The sequence below is a fragment of the Polypterus senegalus genome, chromosome 13 (assembly GCF_016835505.1).
Source record: "Polypterus senegalus isolate Bchr_013 chromosome 13, ASM1683550v1, whole genome shotgun sequence".
Taxonomy (NCBI): domain Eukaryota; kingdom Metazoa; phylum Chordata; class Cladistia; order Polypteriformes; family Polypteridae; genus Polypterus; species Polypterus senegalus.
In genome coordinates this window covers 95,643,230-95,661,116 of record NC_053166.1, presented here as the reverse complement: position 1 = coordinate 95,661,116, position 17,887 = coordinate 95,643,230, and the positions used below count along the sequence as shown (strand labels likewise).

Below are 17,887 nucleotides of genomic sequence, written 5' to 3'. Positions count from 1 at the left end.
CAATAACCTCTTTAAACTTATACTATAGTCAAAAGAGCTATGCTATAGAGAGAGTTGTCATTCAGAGAGACAAGGAACGTGGATTAAGTAAAATGTTACTGAGTTTAGTCAAATTTAAAGATACGTTTTGATTGTAATATATCATAATCACACCAGTGCGAAAGATAAGAGTCCTTGTGCTATATAACAGATGGGTAGATAGATATAAGGTACTACAGTATATAATAGATAATATTTTTCTAAGTAATATTTATATGGTAGTATTAATATACATCATCCTCATGACGTTACAATATGAAAATATTGCATAACTTTGAAAGATATATTTTATAGAAAGTAAACATTTAGATATGACCAAAACTGGTTTTAGCCTAAATACTAATGCACTTTTAAGGGCATGAGTATAGATGGCACTGATCACTGGTCTACAAAAAAATATTTTTTGTTTGCTACAGGGAGCAAGCTCTTTATTAAGTTTTTTACACTGATTTCTTACGTTGTACATGAAATTGGAATTAGGCTAGCACGTCAGGTTTTTGAAATACACATCATTGACGTTATATAAAAATGCAACAGTTAAAGTTTTGTTTGGTCATATAATTCTTCAACTGTGTCTTCATCCATTAGAGACTTATGCTCAAAGTTGGTAATATCAAAATCAAATTCCTCAACTGATCCGTGTAATGACTTACCATTAGGAGAGAAAGCATTTTTGCCATATTTAGAATGTCTTCTTTGGCATAACTCTTAAAAACTAATCATGTCCTTGTTCCTCTACCACTTTTTGCACATGCTTCTTTAAGATCACTTGTTTTATTTTCTTTCTGAAGCCACTCAATTGTCACTAATTTCAATTTTCATGCAAACGTTTTAGCATTGCTGTTTCCATGCCAACCATATGTTTAGTTGGTAGTTTATCCTCTTCAACTGAACAAGACTTGGGTGTTTTCAGCACACCGAGTTTCTTGCATCAATTCTGTAGCAGCTTTTCTTTTCTAGACATTTCGTGCGTCTAAAATACATACAATGGGAAATAAGTGGATAAAGCCTTGTCATCCAAGAATAATAATACTTTCTGATCAATCTGTATTAACATATGACAGCAATAAAAGAAGTGTATTAATGAACAAATTTTGACAATGACTGGTATATGCTTCAGGGTATCCATTTATTTATAGCTGTTTCATCCAGCAAAACTGTACTGCAGGGCATTACCATTAAAATGAAGTGGAATGGATTTACTTTAAACTGCAATTAGTTAGATTTACCAGTTTTTTCCCTAGAAATTATTCCAGGAAAAGACAATCTTTATATTATTCTATAATAGTCAGTGGAAATACACCAGGCTTATCTAGTATACTTTCAGTGCACCTGTTTTCCTTATATCAGGAGTTGTAAGTACTTTTCTTTGCTTTTGTTGTTTCTCTAACCAAGTTCAATTTGTGCTCCCCTTGAAAAACAGATTTTAAACTTTCATCTAACAATCAACCTATCAGTCATCATTTTAAACATTTTTCATGATTATGATCTGTTTCCCAAAGTCTTAAGTTCTATCTTAACTTATGGCTGTATTGTAAGCTCTTGGATTTGCTTTGCAGTTTCATTACTTTTTAAAATCTTTGCTGTATTGCTTACAGATCCAGATAAAACCTGACAAGTGTGCCAAACTAAGGAGTAGGAACTTTTTTGACCAACTCTCAACAGCTCCTGGATACTGCGTAACATAACATTCTTGTTACAACTTCTAATCTCATGTATACACTGTCTACTTTACGGTGATAAAAAACTTCAGAAGGATAAAGATATTATGTAATTTGATTATATTGAGAGTTCTCATTTAAAATCTGTAAAACAGATTGTTTAATTACAATGAATAAGTCCCTCTGTTGTTATTTTTCTTATCTGGCAATCCACCTACTTTACAATATAGCGCAATCAATATTTGTTTTCCTGAGTGGTGGGAATAAGCTTCTGTACTGATAGATAGATAGATAGATAGATAGATAGATAGATAGATAGATAGATAGATAGATAGATAGATAGATACTTTATTAATCCCAAGGGGAAATTCACATAATCCAGCAGCAGTATACTGATACAAAGAAACAATATTAAATTAAATAGTAATAAAAATGAAAAGAATTTAAATAAAATTAATGTTCGCATTTACTCCCCCAGGTGGAATTGAAGAGTCGCATAGTGTGGGGGAGGAACGATCTCCTCAGTCTGTCAGTGGAGCAGGACAGTGACAAAAGTCTGTCACTGAAGCTACTCCTCTGCCTGGAGATGACACTGTTAAGTGAAAGCAGTGGATTATTCATGATTGACAGGAATTTGCTTAGTGCCCGTCGCTCTGCCACAGATGTTACTGTGCACATTAAGGAAGTTAGTAAGTAAATACAATCGCATGGATATCTAACCACCCACACCTGCTCATACAGACTTACATGGAATGAAATTCCAAACCCCATCCCACTTATATGGAGAAAGCATTTTTTGTATTTCTGTGTCCTGCTTTTTGCCTCAGGAGGTATGCTAACCTTAGTGATTCATCATTGTCAAACCGTCAGGACAGAATATTCATTTCTTTGTTTTATCCTTAGAAGGGTATGAAACAACAAAATGAAAAAGGCTGAAAAATATAGTAATGTGGTTTTGCAAAATTTGAGATACTTGGCTATCTTTGGATACACTACATTTTTATAGTTAGTGAAGGTGATTAAAGGCAAGTGATACCTCTTCCAAAGTTTTTTGTTTTTTGTTTTTAATAAAATTCCCATTCTGCATTATTCTGTTAAGTTTGAATGTGTTTCCTAGGAAAAAAAAAGTGCATGTGTAGTAAGTGCATTAGTTTCCATAATCTGGAAATCTCTGGGGAAAAAGTGAAACTGATATCAATTTCAGATTAGTCAACCGTAATTTCGAATTGCTTCAAGGCATCAGCAAGTTTTGCAGAGGAAGACATTCTTTTTACTGACAAATAGTTCCTCTGGTGTCTAAGTAAATGTATTGGAAGAAGTTTTAGTTGCGTCTATAGTAATTTGCAAATATATGAAATGGCTGAAATAGTTTTATATTTTTTGGCACTTTCCAATCTAGGATAGAGGAAATTTTTGATGGATTCATAATCAAAACACATCTAGAAATTACATAACACTGAACTCATAATCAAAATGTTAATGAACCTCAAGCCAAAAAATTCCCAAAACATCTCTAAAAATATAAATTACAAATTACTAAAAGAAAGCTGGAGCATTAGCCAATCCACAATGTATATCCTCTTACACATAATGACCACTGACTGTAATGTACACCATTTTCCACTTGTAGTCTTTCCTAATGCAAATCAAATTATAAGCACTACTTAAGCTTTATAAGTGTCTTTGAGCCCATTACTTGATTTAGGATAAGACTGGAGGAGGGGATAGTTACTTTGCCCAATGATCTTATTACATTATATAATCAATACAATGATGTAACAAGTCATCCTTTTCTTTTGAAGGAATAACCATTTCTCTCTCACAGGACCAATAAACTCGTCCTTTAAATTCTGTTTATAATATAATTTCCCACAAGCTTATGTTCAGGACATGACAACCATAAGTACAGTATTTCCTTTAGGCAATGTGGGCAACAAATCTAAAGTACAATCATATTTGTGATGTAGGGTCTAATGATTTTTTTTAATTTAAATTTTTCACCAAATCCTCATATTGTATGTGTAAAGTCTCTACAGAAAAGTATGGAATATTATTTAGGCCTGTTTTTGAAATACATTTCTTAAAGCTAAAAGGGCTCCAGGATTCAAGTGGGTTAATACTCTACTTAATTTTTCCATTATATTTCACCAACCAGGGTTAACCGAAAGTTTATCATAGAATGACCTTCAAATTATAAAACTTGTTTCAAATGCAGATGACTTCTTTTTATTTCTGCTGTGGAGAAATCACATATTCTAGCAAACCATTACCAACGAACAATAAATTCAAAGAACTTGTGGTTTATGATTGAGAGGGATCTATCCATCCATCCATCCATTTTCTAACCCGCTGAATCCGAATACAGGGTCACGGGGGTCTGCTGGAGCCAATCCCAGCCAACACAGGGCACAAGGCAGGAACTAATCCTGGGCAGGGTGCCAACCCACCGCAGGACACACACAAACACACCAAGTACACTAGGGCCAATTTAGAATCGCCAATCCACCTAACCTGCATGTCTTTGGACTGTGGGAGGAAACCGGCGCGCCCGGAGGAAACCCACGCAGACACGGGGAGAACATGCAAACTCTACGCAGGGAGGACCCGGGAAGCAAGCCCGGGTCCCCTAACTGCGAGGCAGCAGCGCTACCACTGCGCCACCATGCTGCCCTGAGAGGGACCTATGATATGTTTAATCAACAAAGTAGTAGTGTTTTCTGCTGCTTTCAAGAAAGATAAATAGATAGAACTTTATCTCTCCACAGGGGGAAATTTTTGATTTTTACAGAAGCTCTTTAAATACTGTGACAAAGGCGCTATACCATCACTTGACCCGACACAGAGAGACACAGGAGGCAAACTTATAAAACAATTAAATAGTTTATTTTTGTGTTTTCTTCGCCTGTGGGTAACACTTTCCCCATTCCCACAGGCACAATACAGGTCCCACAAACACAATAGCAAAATCACCACAATTATTCTTCTTTTTCTCCTCCATTCCTCTCCAGCAAGCTCAGTCCCTCTCCTCCCAACTCTGGCTTCCGGAGTGGTGATTGCTGGCTCCCTTTATAGCCCAGTGTTTCAGGTGTTTGCTGACCCATTTCCGGCTGCACTTCCAGGTGTGGTGGAAAAACCACCCACAAGGGCTCAGGAACCACTGCAGCGCCCTTTGATGTCTTTTTGAGTTCCAAAATCCCATGCCCATGGCCCCAATGCAACCCAGGAGGACTGCTATCTAGCGTTATGGGGGAGATACTGTCCTGCCCAGGCTTGTTCCCCCGGTCCATAGAATGAAGAGGCATCCCAGCTGGACAAGAACCCTGGCCATCTGTGACAACACATAAATAGGTAGATAAGTAAATAAATAAATATACACATACATTATAGTCTGAACACAAACCAGAATAACCATAAAGCAAGAAAATTAAAAAGAAAGAAAAGCTCTGACTTGGCTGTCACAATCACAGGGAGGCATTATGCTCATGTATTACTGTTGGTATAAAAGAGCCCCAGCAGAGTTTCTTAACACACTACTGCTGAATAATTAGTTAGCTGAAAGTACTCGATGTGTCAGAGCGAGGATATGCAGCATTGATCATAATTGCACTCAGTTTTGTTGTAATTTTCTCCTTCACTACTACCTCCAAGGGGTCCAGAGTGCATCCTATAGCTAAGCTTGCCCTTTTAATTAGCTTGTTGATTCTTGAAGTGATGTGACTAGCCCAGCACACCACAGGGAGGAAGATCTCAGTTACCATCACAGAGTTATAGAAGATGTGAAGGATGTCACTTCTTACATTAAAGAAATGCAGTCTCCTAAGGAAAAAGAGCCCTCTCTGCCCTTTCTTTTTCCTCTCCAACCCGTCACTAATTTGGACCCATGTGAATTCCATAGATGATAACAATCAAAATTAGGAAAATTTCACAGATATTATTAAGAATTTTATTTAAAAATACTAAGAGACAGGCAATAGTAAACAAAAGAAACAATTTAAATTAATTTAGAATACAAAGAGAGGCACAAAACATGGAGAGATGCACTGAGAAGTTTTCTACAGTACAGCACCCAAGAGTGTGTGTTAGTCTTTGGAGTGTCTCATAGTATTGTTTACATGCTGCTTAAATTGTTCTCTTTATAGCTTTCAGTCAGTCATTGTCCATTCTGCTATATCCTAATACAAGGTCATGGGGTTTTGCTGGAGCCAATCCCAGCCAGCACAGGGTGCAAGGCAGGAACAAATCCCAGGCAGGGTGCCAGTCCACCACAGGGTACACACACACCCACACGGGACAATTTAGGATCCCATATAAACCTAACCTGTATGTCTTTGGACTGTGGGAGGAAACCGGAGTACTCGGAGGAAACCCACGCAGACACGGGGAGAACATGCAAACTCCACACAGGGAGGACCCGGGAAGCGAACCCGGGTGTCCTTACTGCGAGGCAGCAGCACTGTGCCACCCTTTATAGCTTTCACTTTATTCAAAATGCTATTACAAGGATAATGACAAAAACTAAGATGTACAACCTCATACTCATTAGTCCCTAGTTCTTTACAATAGCTTCCAGTTACATTTATGGTGGACTTCAATATATGTCTTCTAACTTCTAGTTTTAAATAGTGTGAGCCCTATTTTACCTAACAGAACTTATTGAAAGATGCCTACAGAATTATGCATTACAATCTGAAATTGTTGATCTACTCAGAGTTTCAAGGAATAATAAAACTACACTAGGAGACTGACACTTTATGGTTGTGAAAAAAACAGAAAAAAAACCCTGCATATTTATTAATGTATATTCTAAAATATAATACAAAATGTAATTTAGAAACATAAAAACATCATTAAAATAAATTTATTCAATTGTTTCTAATTAGTTTATGGAAATATTTTTCAAGTTAGGATTTATTGGGTATATTTAGGTATATCTGCTACCTAACACCTTATAGACCTTTTTTTTTCATTTTATTGATTTTATTAAAATCAAATAGCATTCCATAAAAATAACTCAAGTTTTACAAAAAAAGGTTTGACACACGTCAACCACCACCCCAGAGAAAGAGAGCTAGGCCAGCAGAGTAACACTTAAAGCTAGTAAAAATAAGTAAATAGATAAATTAATAAATGAATGAAGATAAATGGAGTTAAAGAGGGGAGAGAACCTGCTTCCTCAATTTAAATGCTTATTCTAAAATGTTTTTGATTTAATCCTACCAGGTTTGAAAAAGTTTTGTATAGATCTTTTAAGTGAGAATTTGATTTTTTCCAGTTTCAAATAGTATATAACATCAGTTACCCACTGACAGAATAGGAGAGTTAGGATTCTTCCAGTTGACCAAGATAAGTCTACTGTATGTGCCAATAGTGTAGTAAAGGCAATTACAATTTGTTTGTCCTACTCCACTTTAAGCCCATCTAGGAGTACCCCCAAACACAGATGTTAGTGGATTACGAGGGATTATGACCCCAGTGAGGCCTGAACTTGATTGCAATGTTCGCAGGTTAGTTCTTGCCCTGGAAACATTTTGTACAATTTTAAATGAAAGAGATGCGCTCAATATATAATTTCTTTTTGCTCCTTTTCTGAGATGTTGAGCGAGAGATCCTTTTCCCACTGTTCTCTTGCATTTTTGAAAGGGAGGGACTGTAGAGTGGTTATACAGTATATATTACAGAGATGCTGTCTGAGTCCTCAAGACTGATCACTATTTTGTCCGGGATAGAGGTGGGTGGGAGGTGAGGAAAATTGGGCAGGGTTGTCCAATACGTTTGAGAGGGTGGAAAAGGTTGTTCTCGTGTAGAGGTGCCACAGATAAAAGCTTCTCTGTCTTAAAATACTCCCTACATTGGTTCCATATTCTGACTGGGTGAAGCACAGTTGGGTTGTTAGTATATTGGTGATAACTTGTATGTATTGGAGTACAAAGCAAGAAATATAAAGAAGTACTGCAGGATTTTATTTATATTGTGGACCAATCCTGTGTCTATTCATCTATTTGTGTCAATGTCCAGGTTTTTATAGCTTGTATATTTGGTGCCCTGTAATAAAATTGAAAGTTGGGTAGAGCCATGCCGCCTTCCACCTTAGGTCTTTATGCATTTGCCCTTTGGATACATGGATGTTTTGAATTACAAATAAATGATGTTATAGTTGAATCTAATTTCTTACAAAGCTATTTATTGATATATATTGGAATTTTTTCAAATAAAAACAGAAGCTTAGGAAGGATATTCATCTTAACGATGTTAATTCTTCCAGCTAAAGTGAGATGAAGGGATCACCATCTTTGCAAATCTTGCTTAACTTTTTCCATCCAGACTTCAAAATTTTGTTCATAAAGAGCTTTATGTTTACTTGTGGTGTTTACCCCAAGGTATTTAAACTGATCTGTGATGATAAAAGGGAAGGTGTCCAATCTAATATTGTATGCTTGAGAATCCACTGGGAAGAGCACACTTTTATTTAGATTGATTCTGAGACCAGAAATTCTGTTAGTGCTGTCAGAACTCCAGGCACAGTATTTTGTGGATCTGATATATAGAGTACCATATCATCTGCACCTAGAGAAACTTTCTGTTCCAGTCCTTCTCTGATAATCCTCTTTTATCTCAATTGCATTTCAACAGTGAATTGCCAGAGGCTCAATGGCAATTGCAAAAAGCAGTGGTGACAAGGGGCATCCTTGTCTGGTACTATGTTCTAGTTTAAATTATTCTTAATTAATGGTGTTAATGCAAACTGATGCTTCTGGATTGGTATACAGTAGCTTGATCCATGCACAAATGTTTGGGCCATACCCAAATTTCTCCAATGTAGTGAAAAGGTAGTTTAATAAATACAGACAACAAGGTCAAAGTTTTAGAATTTTTAGCCCTGTTTACTGTAAAAAAATAGCAGTCAAAATAATTCCAGTAAATCATTAGATGCACAAGGATGAGTAGCTGGACAATTTATGGTAGCGTACCGGAAATTAAACAGTGGGATGCTGGGAAAGACGTGGTGATGGATGGGTAAATCACATCATCAAACGTGGACCAGAAAGTAGAAAGGGACCCGGAAGTGTTGTGGTTCTTTGAGTCATCCAGGCAGAATTATAGCAGCGTTGCTTCATCTTTTCTGAAAAATTGAAAGAGAGCGGTTAGTACCCTGCCATTGTCCCCGGCACAACTTGTTACGTTGCACGTCAGGTCCTTAAGCTGCTCCCCAAGCGCTTGTGCGTGACAGTAGTTCCATTCAACTATATGAAATGATTTTTCTGCATCCAACGATAATAATATATCCGGGGTGTTTGACTTTGTGGGAGAATATATTGCATTAAATAGGCGTCGAAGATTGGAAGTGTCTGCATGTAATAAATCCAGTTTGGTCTTGTGAGATTACTGAAGGCAGCCCTTTCTCCATCCTTCTAGCTAGGACTTTGGAGAGTATCTTAACATTGTTATTCAAAAGCGACATTGATCTGTACAATGCACATTTTAATAAGTCCTTATTTTGTTTAGGAAAGATGATAATTAATGCTTGGCAAAAAGTTTGAGGTAGAATTTTATTTTCTCTAGTTTCCATAAATGTTGCTAATAGAAGGGGAGCTAGCTGAGTTGAGAATTTTTTATAGAATTCGGCAGGGTAACCATCCAGCGCATGCTGCTTTCCCACTCTGAAGTGAATTTATAGCATCTAATAATTCTGATAGTGCCAGAGGTTTATTCAGTTCCTCTGCATTAAGAGTATCTGTGGTATCTGGAATGCATCCAGAAAAGCATTAGATTGTGTCTTGTCTTCTTTTAACTCAGTAGAATATAAGGATTTATAGTAATGTATGCATTATATTTATATGGTCAATGATTTTGTCTTGGTTTGTGTTGGTGATTACTGGGATTGCATTGCGAAATTCATGTCCATAATAATGACGTCTTGATTTATATATGAGTTGTTCAATTTCTTAAGTTGTTAAGAGGTTTAATTCTGAGTGCAGGGCCTGCCTTTTCCTATGAAGTGCCTCACTTGAACATCTGGCATATTCTTGATCTATTCAAGTTATTTCGCTGATTAGCTCTGATACCTTCTTGGTTTCCAATTTATTTCTGTGGGAAAGATATGAGATAATCTGTCCTCTTAAGAAGGCCTTTCCAGAGTATTCCTGCAGAAACCTCTGAGGATGTATTTGTCTCTAAAAAATATTGATTTGCTTGGATATAAATTCTGTACAGTTCTTGTCTGCTAATAAAAGTGGATTAAGACACCATCTGCAAGATGGGTATATAGGGCATAATGATTTTAGCTCCAAAATCAAAGTGGCATGGTCAGTAATAACCATAGCATTGTACTTACAAGATTTAATTGTAGGCAAGAAATTGTATCTATTAAGAAATAATCAATTATTGAGTAGCAATGATGCACTGGAGAGTAGAAGGAATATGCTCTTGAGTTTGGGTTTAGAAATCTTCATGGGTCTGATAAGTTGTGATCAGTTACTAAATGTGTAATTGTCCTTGTGGTGTTGGATGTCATCGTCCCTGTGACTGGGGACTTATCTAGGTCTGGATTTAAAACACAATTAAAGTCACCTGCCATTATAATTTTATGAGTGTTCACATTTTAAGACAATTCCTGGCATGGTATCCATTTGCATGAAGTTCGCTGTAACCTTGTAGGTTTTCCTTAAGTACTCCGTTCATTCATACATCCTAATTAGTAATTCTATGCAAGCCATGTGTAAATAAGAGCAGGTATGTATTGGTGTTCTGTGTTGAAGTGGTTTTTGTCTTGTACCCATTGCTTTTGGAATGTACAGTATTTCAGCTTCCTGGTCTCCTGTAGTATAAAATGCTGGTTCACAAAATAGATTACTGAATTTTTGAGTTATTGTAGTATATTTATTTACTACAGTATAATGGAATGTTATCATGTTCCTTGCTTAAGTATTTATTTTTGATCTTTTATGGTAAACACTGAGTGAAAAATGTAGAAATGTGATATAATGTAGTTGTCATTAATATGTTCAACTGGTGGAGAAATAAGAAAGGATTTCTTATTTGACTGAGAGTCAACTACCATGATAAGTAGAGATTTGACCTTTTTTAGGTCCAACCTTTCTCAAAATATACTTGAAAGTCAGATTTTAATATGTAAACCTTTTGAAAATTATTGTGACAGTCATTGAACTCTTTGGGTACATGTAAAATTTTGCTGGACAGTACAAACTAATGGCAGAGAATGATTTTCAACTTTTAAAAGATTAAGCCCAGACGTCATTATGAAAATACAATGATTATAAAAATGTCCCTATCATGAAGAATCTCTCTCTCTCTCTTTTCTTTCTTTTAAAGGCTTTACTTGATCTTGGAGCATCTCCCAATTACAAAGATCGTCGTGGTCTTACTCCACTTTATCACTCTGCAATGGTTGGGGGGGAGACGATGTGCTGTGAGAGCTTGCTGTACCATCGTGCAAAGATTGGTATACAGGATGAGAATGGCTGGGAGGAGATTCACCAGGTACCAGCAATCGCTTTGATGATTGGATTTCTGCATCTTCTCCCAAATGTTCATCTCTACTCTTTCTGCTTTTCCATTATTTCATTAGTTATGACTAATCTTTATACAGCCACTGATTTGCACATTTTTTATGTTATGTCACTTAATCAATATTCACATCTCTGTAGACAGTATATACATAAGTCATGATGCACATTGTTCATCAGTACATTCATTTTCCTTAATTATGCTACTTTATGTCCCTGCTGTTTATAATTATTAATTTTATACAATATTTGAACACATATTAATAGTTTTTCATTTTAAAAAATGTCTAAGAATAACATACAATAATATGGCAAAAGGTAATAGTGTGTGATTGTGATCATGGAAATCTAGTATTAAATTATTAGAGTATGTTAGTATGATCTGTTGCCACTTTGTCCTTCTGCAAATATTTAAGAGGTCATTGGAACTCAGCATCTCTGTCTATGTGTGCTTTGCTGATTTGCCTGCGTAGTATATTGTACAATATCTTGTGAAAGGAACTAAAATATAGAATTCCATGACTGTAGCTGCATGCCATTCTGTCTAGTTATTGCATACTTGGCATTAGTTTGAGTCTATTTAAGTTGGCATAGGACTTTGTTAAGAGTGTATGTTGTCAGCTATCTTTCTGGTATATTCACATACAGAAGTCAGGCTTGAGGACCTGAGGGTTTCACCTCTGCTGTTTACATGTGCAGCTTTCCTTTTATTCCCATCTTATCATGATCTCTGGTATGAACTGGAATGCTTAATATTTGAGTGTGTTCAGAATATAAATTTGTACATCTAAATCTGAGGTTGTTTATACAGGAGTTTTACTGGAAAAGTGTAGTTTGCTCTATGTGGGTTATGGGGAAACAGTAGGCTAGCTGCAGAAGTCTTGAGATTGACTAATAAATCAGTGCAGGGGCAGCAGTTTTGCAAACATTGTTCTGAGTTGAGGTGATGAAAAGGGCGAAATAATAACAGGCTGATTTACTAATCAGTCTGTTTCCTCATTTTCATTTATGATCACAAGCAGCAAATAGTGACCAATAGAAATAGACAGGGTTGCTGGGCTTGCCGTCCATTGCAGAGCAGGGAGCACAATAATATATGATAAATTTGCTATAAAACCACTGCATCTTGCAAGTGATAGGAGGCAGTTAAGGTGATTTAGATATCTAGTGGGGATACTTTATTGACGTCTCTCACACAAAGCTTATTAAGATTCTTCAAATTGATTTTTTACCATTTCATCCTTTTAGAGGACATTCACATGCGGAGATGATGTAAAGTACTTAAGTATAAAATAGTGAAAAAAATAACAATAGCTACCTAGATTAAGCTTTTTTGAGAATGTTAAGTTTTTAAAATTTGTTAAAGGAAATAAGTACTGTATCCTTTTTGTGTAGATATAATGGATTGGAGACTGTTATTTGTAATACTCTGAGAAAATGTAAAGATTTTACACATCACAAAAAGTGAGATTTTCTTTTGGTAAACTGTATGTCTGTGGCTGTAAAGTCAAAGCTGATTTTTGTACAGCACATTCAACATCCATTAATCTTTATACAGGTGTTTCAACATTTTCCAGATTTTGTTTTTTGGAATCCATCTTGTTGTTTGTGTCTATTTATTACTACCAGTCTCATTGTATTCTGTTGTACTTATTTAGTATGCCCCCCATATCCCCTTACATCCTGCTACTTCAGGTTGGTTTGCATCAATCATTTCATTATCTTTATGTATCTCCATAGATGCAGCTGGAAGCATAGATGTGTTTGTGGAAGACCTTCCATACCCTCATTTCATCAATTCATTATTTAAAATCTCCATTCCGCAGGTATCTATACATCTGCAGATGTAAATTGTCATGTTGCCACCTCACCCTTCTTCTCTCCACCATTGCCTTTTTTCTTATCACATTGCCTTCCTCTAGCTCACACACAGCTTGTTTCTTGTGCAGGCCTGTCAAAATGGACATGCACAACACCTGGAACACCTGCTGTTTTATGGAGCAGACTCCAGTAGTCAAAATGCATCAGGCAATACGGCCTTGCACATATGTGCACTGTATAATAAGGTATATTAGCAATTTTTCTTTTCTTCATTTACCCTTTTTTGTATGTCTCAACTGCTTTTTATTTTTTTTTTTTTTTGTATTTTTTAAAATTTGCTGTTCTAATTTAAACTGATGCCTTATTTCTCCAGGAGAGCTGTGCAAGGATTCTCCTGTACCGAGGAGCCAATAAGGATATGAAAAACAACAATGGGCAAACACCATTTCAAGTGAGATTTGTTTTTTACATTCTGCCAATAGTTATCCTTTGCTCTTTAATGTATAAAGGGTGTGACTCGGACTGAGCATATTTTGTGTTTTAGGTGGCTGTCATAGCCGGGCACTTTGAACTCGGAGAGATCATAAAGAATCACCAAGATTCAGATGTAGGTGAGTGTGTCAGTCTAAGTGTTTGTCTGTTTATTTGTCAATCTGACGTACACAATGTATACATGCAGGAAAATATATTACACAATTATTTCTGTCTTATAAATATCAGTGTTTGGTATGGTGAACTGATTGTATTCTTGACTGGACTGTGTCTTATGCATTATAATTTTATTAATAAGCTCAAAAATGCGCAAAAATCCATATATCTACTTATTTAATCCAGTTTTAGGTTTGTAAGAGCTAGAATCTATCTTGAAAGCATTGAATGCAAGGCAGCAATCAGTCCTAGAAAGGAGATTAGTTCCTTGTTGGGTACAGTCATTCACAGACCTACTCAATCATACTGTGACACTGTAAAGTCACCAAATTTCATTCCCTAAAGATATGAGAGGAAAACTGGAGTACCCAAAATAAAGCCCATGCTGATATGTGGAGAACATGCAAGCTCCACTGCAACTGTGATTAAGTTTGAAGTTTAGCTCATTAAACTAATTCATGTGAGTAGAGGGTAAAAGTGTTTAATAAAGTTGCTACCTATTTTTTTTTTATGTAGGCTAAGAAATGGGGTTTGTAAATGTGTACACTCGCTTCTTGTCTAGTATCAATAAGCGCACTTTTGAGAATATATTTATTGTACTTATATATACTTATATTTACTATTACAGCATTCCATAAAACACTCTTCAAAAAGTTTATTTTCCCATTGTCAATGATTCTAGAGTTGCAAACTTTCCATTTTCTAGATCTGATTTTGTGTTAATACACTAAAAACCAATCACCTAGTCTAATACTGTCATCTAGAAGTTGCATTTTTAAAGTGTTTCTTCAATTCAAAAACATGAAATCATTCTTTCAATTCAGGATCTCTTCCACTCTCAAAGTAGGTTCATAAAAACTAGTAATGCAGAGCATAGCCTCTTTAATGCAATGCTGATGGGTTCATAAGAACACAAGGAAAGTTTGGTAGAGGATAAACAGTTCAACCCAATATGGCATACCAATTCCTGATCACTTAAAGTTTACAAAACATGTCTAAATCAAGATCCAAATGTTTGCAACATGCTCTTCAATAGAATGAAAGAGAAGGTTCACCTCAAAAGCTTTGGTCAGTGTGCTTGTGTTAGTTAAACTGTCAAAATGCTAAAATTCACAGCTGCTCAAAGACATCCTATGACCCATCATTTGCTTTGGACATAATGAAGTTCAATGTAGTATATTCATACCTATGATCCACTTCAGTACTAAACAGATTTTGAAATAGAAAACAATAATAGTAAGATATAAACTTAAATTAAACAAACACCTATCAGCTACAACTTTAAAACCACCTACCTAATATTGTGTAGGTTTCCTTGTACTGCCAAAACAGTTCTGACCCACTGAGGCATGAACTCCAAAGGACCTGTGAAGGTGCCCTGTGGTATCTGACACCAAGGTAGCAGCAGCATTTAAAATCACCAAAATGGTAGTGCCCATGAAATGCAGGTACACAAAATGTCAGCACACATGAAAGACAAAAGCATAAAATGGCATAAGACATGATATCACCAAAACAATAGTGAAATTATGAATAAATAACAACCAAAAAATCAGGCATTATTTGTCTAATCCTGTCAATGTGAAATATGCATTCTTCTTCTGTGTATTTCAGGATTCCTACCTAAATCAAATGATTTTCATCCTTGTCCTAAATATGTGTGCACTCCATTGACTTTCAAATATACATTTTGCACATGTTCATGAGTCTGGGTGATTTCTCAAATAGGTTGAAGCCCCATTCAGGCTTGTGTCCTGCCTTCTGTTTGATATTTCCTATTTAGGCCCTGGTTCCACATGACTATAGAAGTAAATTAATTCAATGCATTTAAAGCATTAATGTCAGATTATATGAGAGAGTGTGGCTGTATTCAGAAGTAAACAGTTTCCTGGATTACTGGTGTAGGTTTAATTTGTCTTGTGCCTAATAGTGCCAAGATAGTCTTCACCCTCTCAAAACAATAAAACTGGATTAAATGGTTTCAGTAAACAGGCAAATCGATCAATTCCTTGTTGTCTCCCTGAAACCTCTCTGTGTTCTTTTGTTCCATAATCTGCAAAAAAGCTCCTTTGTACATCTCTTCAATAGGTTGTTGTTAGATCATTTGTGCATAAAGTATGTTTTTCCTACTCTTACACATCAGGGACAATGGTGGGTAAATAAATAAGGAGGTTTCTACCAGAAATGCCAGACTGAGCAATTTTAGTTCACTTATGCACATCTGGCAGGTGGTCTCTATAGGAGACAGAGCCTGGTTTTACATCAGTTTACTTTCTTGTCAGTCCAAACATCATCGTTGTCACCTTGTCTGAGTATACATGTCTTATTCTTAGAAAATGTAGAATAATTTATATGTTTAGTATGTTTGTCTGATCTATCTGTTAGTATACAAATGACAAGAATTTTCCAGTGCTGTCCAGTGTTATCTATAGGTAGGCACAATGTAGGAACTCCTAAACATTCTTTTTATAAAAAAACAATTTTGAAGACTTTTTTGTAAGTTCACCTGAAGATCTGTTGGTGAAAAAAATATATACATACACATTTTAGTTTGCTTTAAAATATATCTTTTTCTGTTCACTTACCTATTTTCCCAATCTATATCAAATGTAAAATTGTTTAAACATTGTGTCAGCTGGACCTCTTATATAACACATTTCCCTCTCACCAAGGCAATGAGTTTAGCAGTTCTTGTCATGAATAATTAATTAAAGGTTGTATATCTGAATTATAAGAAACAAGTTTAAAAACCTAATCAAGACTGTGTAAAGGTAAAGACTGGAGCTATGATATTTAAAATGAGTTTGATTTTAATAAGGATTCTTTCAGATCTCTGTGTCTAAGTAATTTCATATTTTAGTTTCATATTAACTAAAACTGCTAACTGTTGCAGTAATGAAAGGCATGTTGATATGCAAGATGTAACTTTCACATGCTTGTAAAGAGTGCCAGTATTAAGAGAGAGTTAGTGTGACTGCAGTTCTAATTTCACAGATAATAGTCAAAAATAGTTCTCATTTTAGATTACTAGAAGCTGGGACTGGTTACAGTTATAGTTTGAGTGAAGCAACCTAACAATGCTTATTTTATACATTACCTTTGTAAATTGAATATTCTGCTAAGGAGTTTTACTAGTTTGGAGATATAGCACAATTGGATCACAGTGAAGGGAAGTTACTTCCTCAAAGACACAAACTAGGAGTGCATTTGCAGCCTTGCAGTATATAATCTAATGTTTAAATTACAAGTTCACACTATCTTGTGAAAGATTACCTGCAGAGCAGGATGACGAATAAGAATGCTAGGGATACAAACAAAAGTGAAATGCTTTATCTGATACTTTTTTTATTGCAGAGATACAGGGAAAAAAACAGTATAGTTCTGCAACATATATATTAGAGTTACAGGGAATAAAAGCAATATATTATTGCAATATTTTTGTGGAGATTTAACATGAATACCCTGAAAATAACATCAGGATTTTTGTGTTGTCTATGAAAATTTAGATGTTTTGTATTTTATTAAAACATCTCAGAAAGTACATCACAGTCAAAATGCATTGCTTATGCAGTCACTTTGATAGAAAACTGCTGTATCTATGTTTAAGATGTTCAGGTATGTTTTGGTCATCATATTATAAAGAATGACAATGATGGACAGGTTTACAAAAAGGGGATAGATGAACCCTTGCCTGGCTTTGAGGTTCAATAATGGATGGACATCCTGACTAGGGTGGCTTGTGCTCCCTCTTCTGAGTGGACAAGTGAAGCAGAAAAATGGGGAAGATTGCCTATCAGGACCACATAATCACCAAAGGTACTAGGAGGCAGTGTCCTTTTACTGTTGTGTCTCTGTGCACATCCTTGGAGCAACCAGGCAAATGCAGTCCTACTGGGCAGCCTTGTTGGGTGCTGTGGGTGCCACCAGAAGGAGCTGCCAAAAGTAAATGTCTGTACTGTGAGGTGCTTCTGCTTGACCCAGAAGTGCTACCGGTATGTAATGCTGTGGCTCTGGAAGTTATAGCATAAAATTAGCAGTGTTAACCTCATTCAGAAAGGTTGAGTCAATTATGGAGAAAGGGCAAAGCACGTCTGGGAAGAGCGGAGGAGAAAATGAGAGAAAAAAGGAAAGTATAATATTGCCATTGTGTTGACCCTGGGAAGGAGCATTTGTTGAGGTATTTCTCTAAAGATA

The 17,887-nt window shown here is 35.9% G+C and overlaps 1 protein-coding gene across 5 annotated transcripts in view; it reads left to right on the top strand.

Annotated features, from left to right (window-relative positions):
* shank1 (SH3 and multiple ankyrin repeat domains 1) overlaps nt 1-17,887 on the top strand; it is a 670,907-nt gene that overhangs the window by 291,685 nt on the left and 361,335 nt on the right. For all 5 annotated transcript variants that reach the window (XM_039776090.1, XM_039776091.1, XM_039776088.1 and 2 more), the window contains exons 7-10: nt 11,031-11,198; nt 13,174-13,290; nt 13,419-13,496; nt 13,590-13,656. In XM_039776090.1, the coding sequence (XP_039632024.1) occupies nt 11,031-11,198; nt 13,174-13,290; nt 13,419-13,496; nt 13,590-13,656 (430 nt within the window). The remainder of the gene's footprint in view (nt 1-11,030; nt 11,199-13,173; nt 13,291-13,418; nt 13,497-13,589; nt 13,657-17,887) is intronic.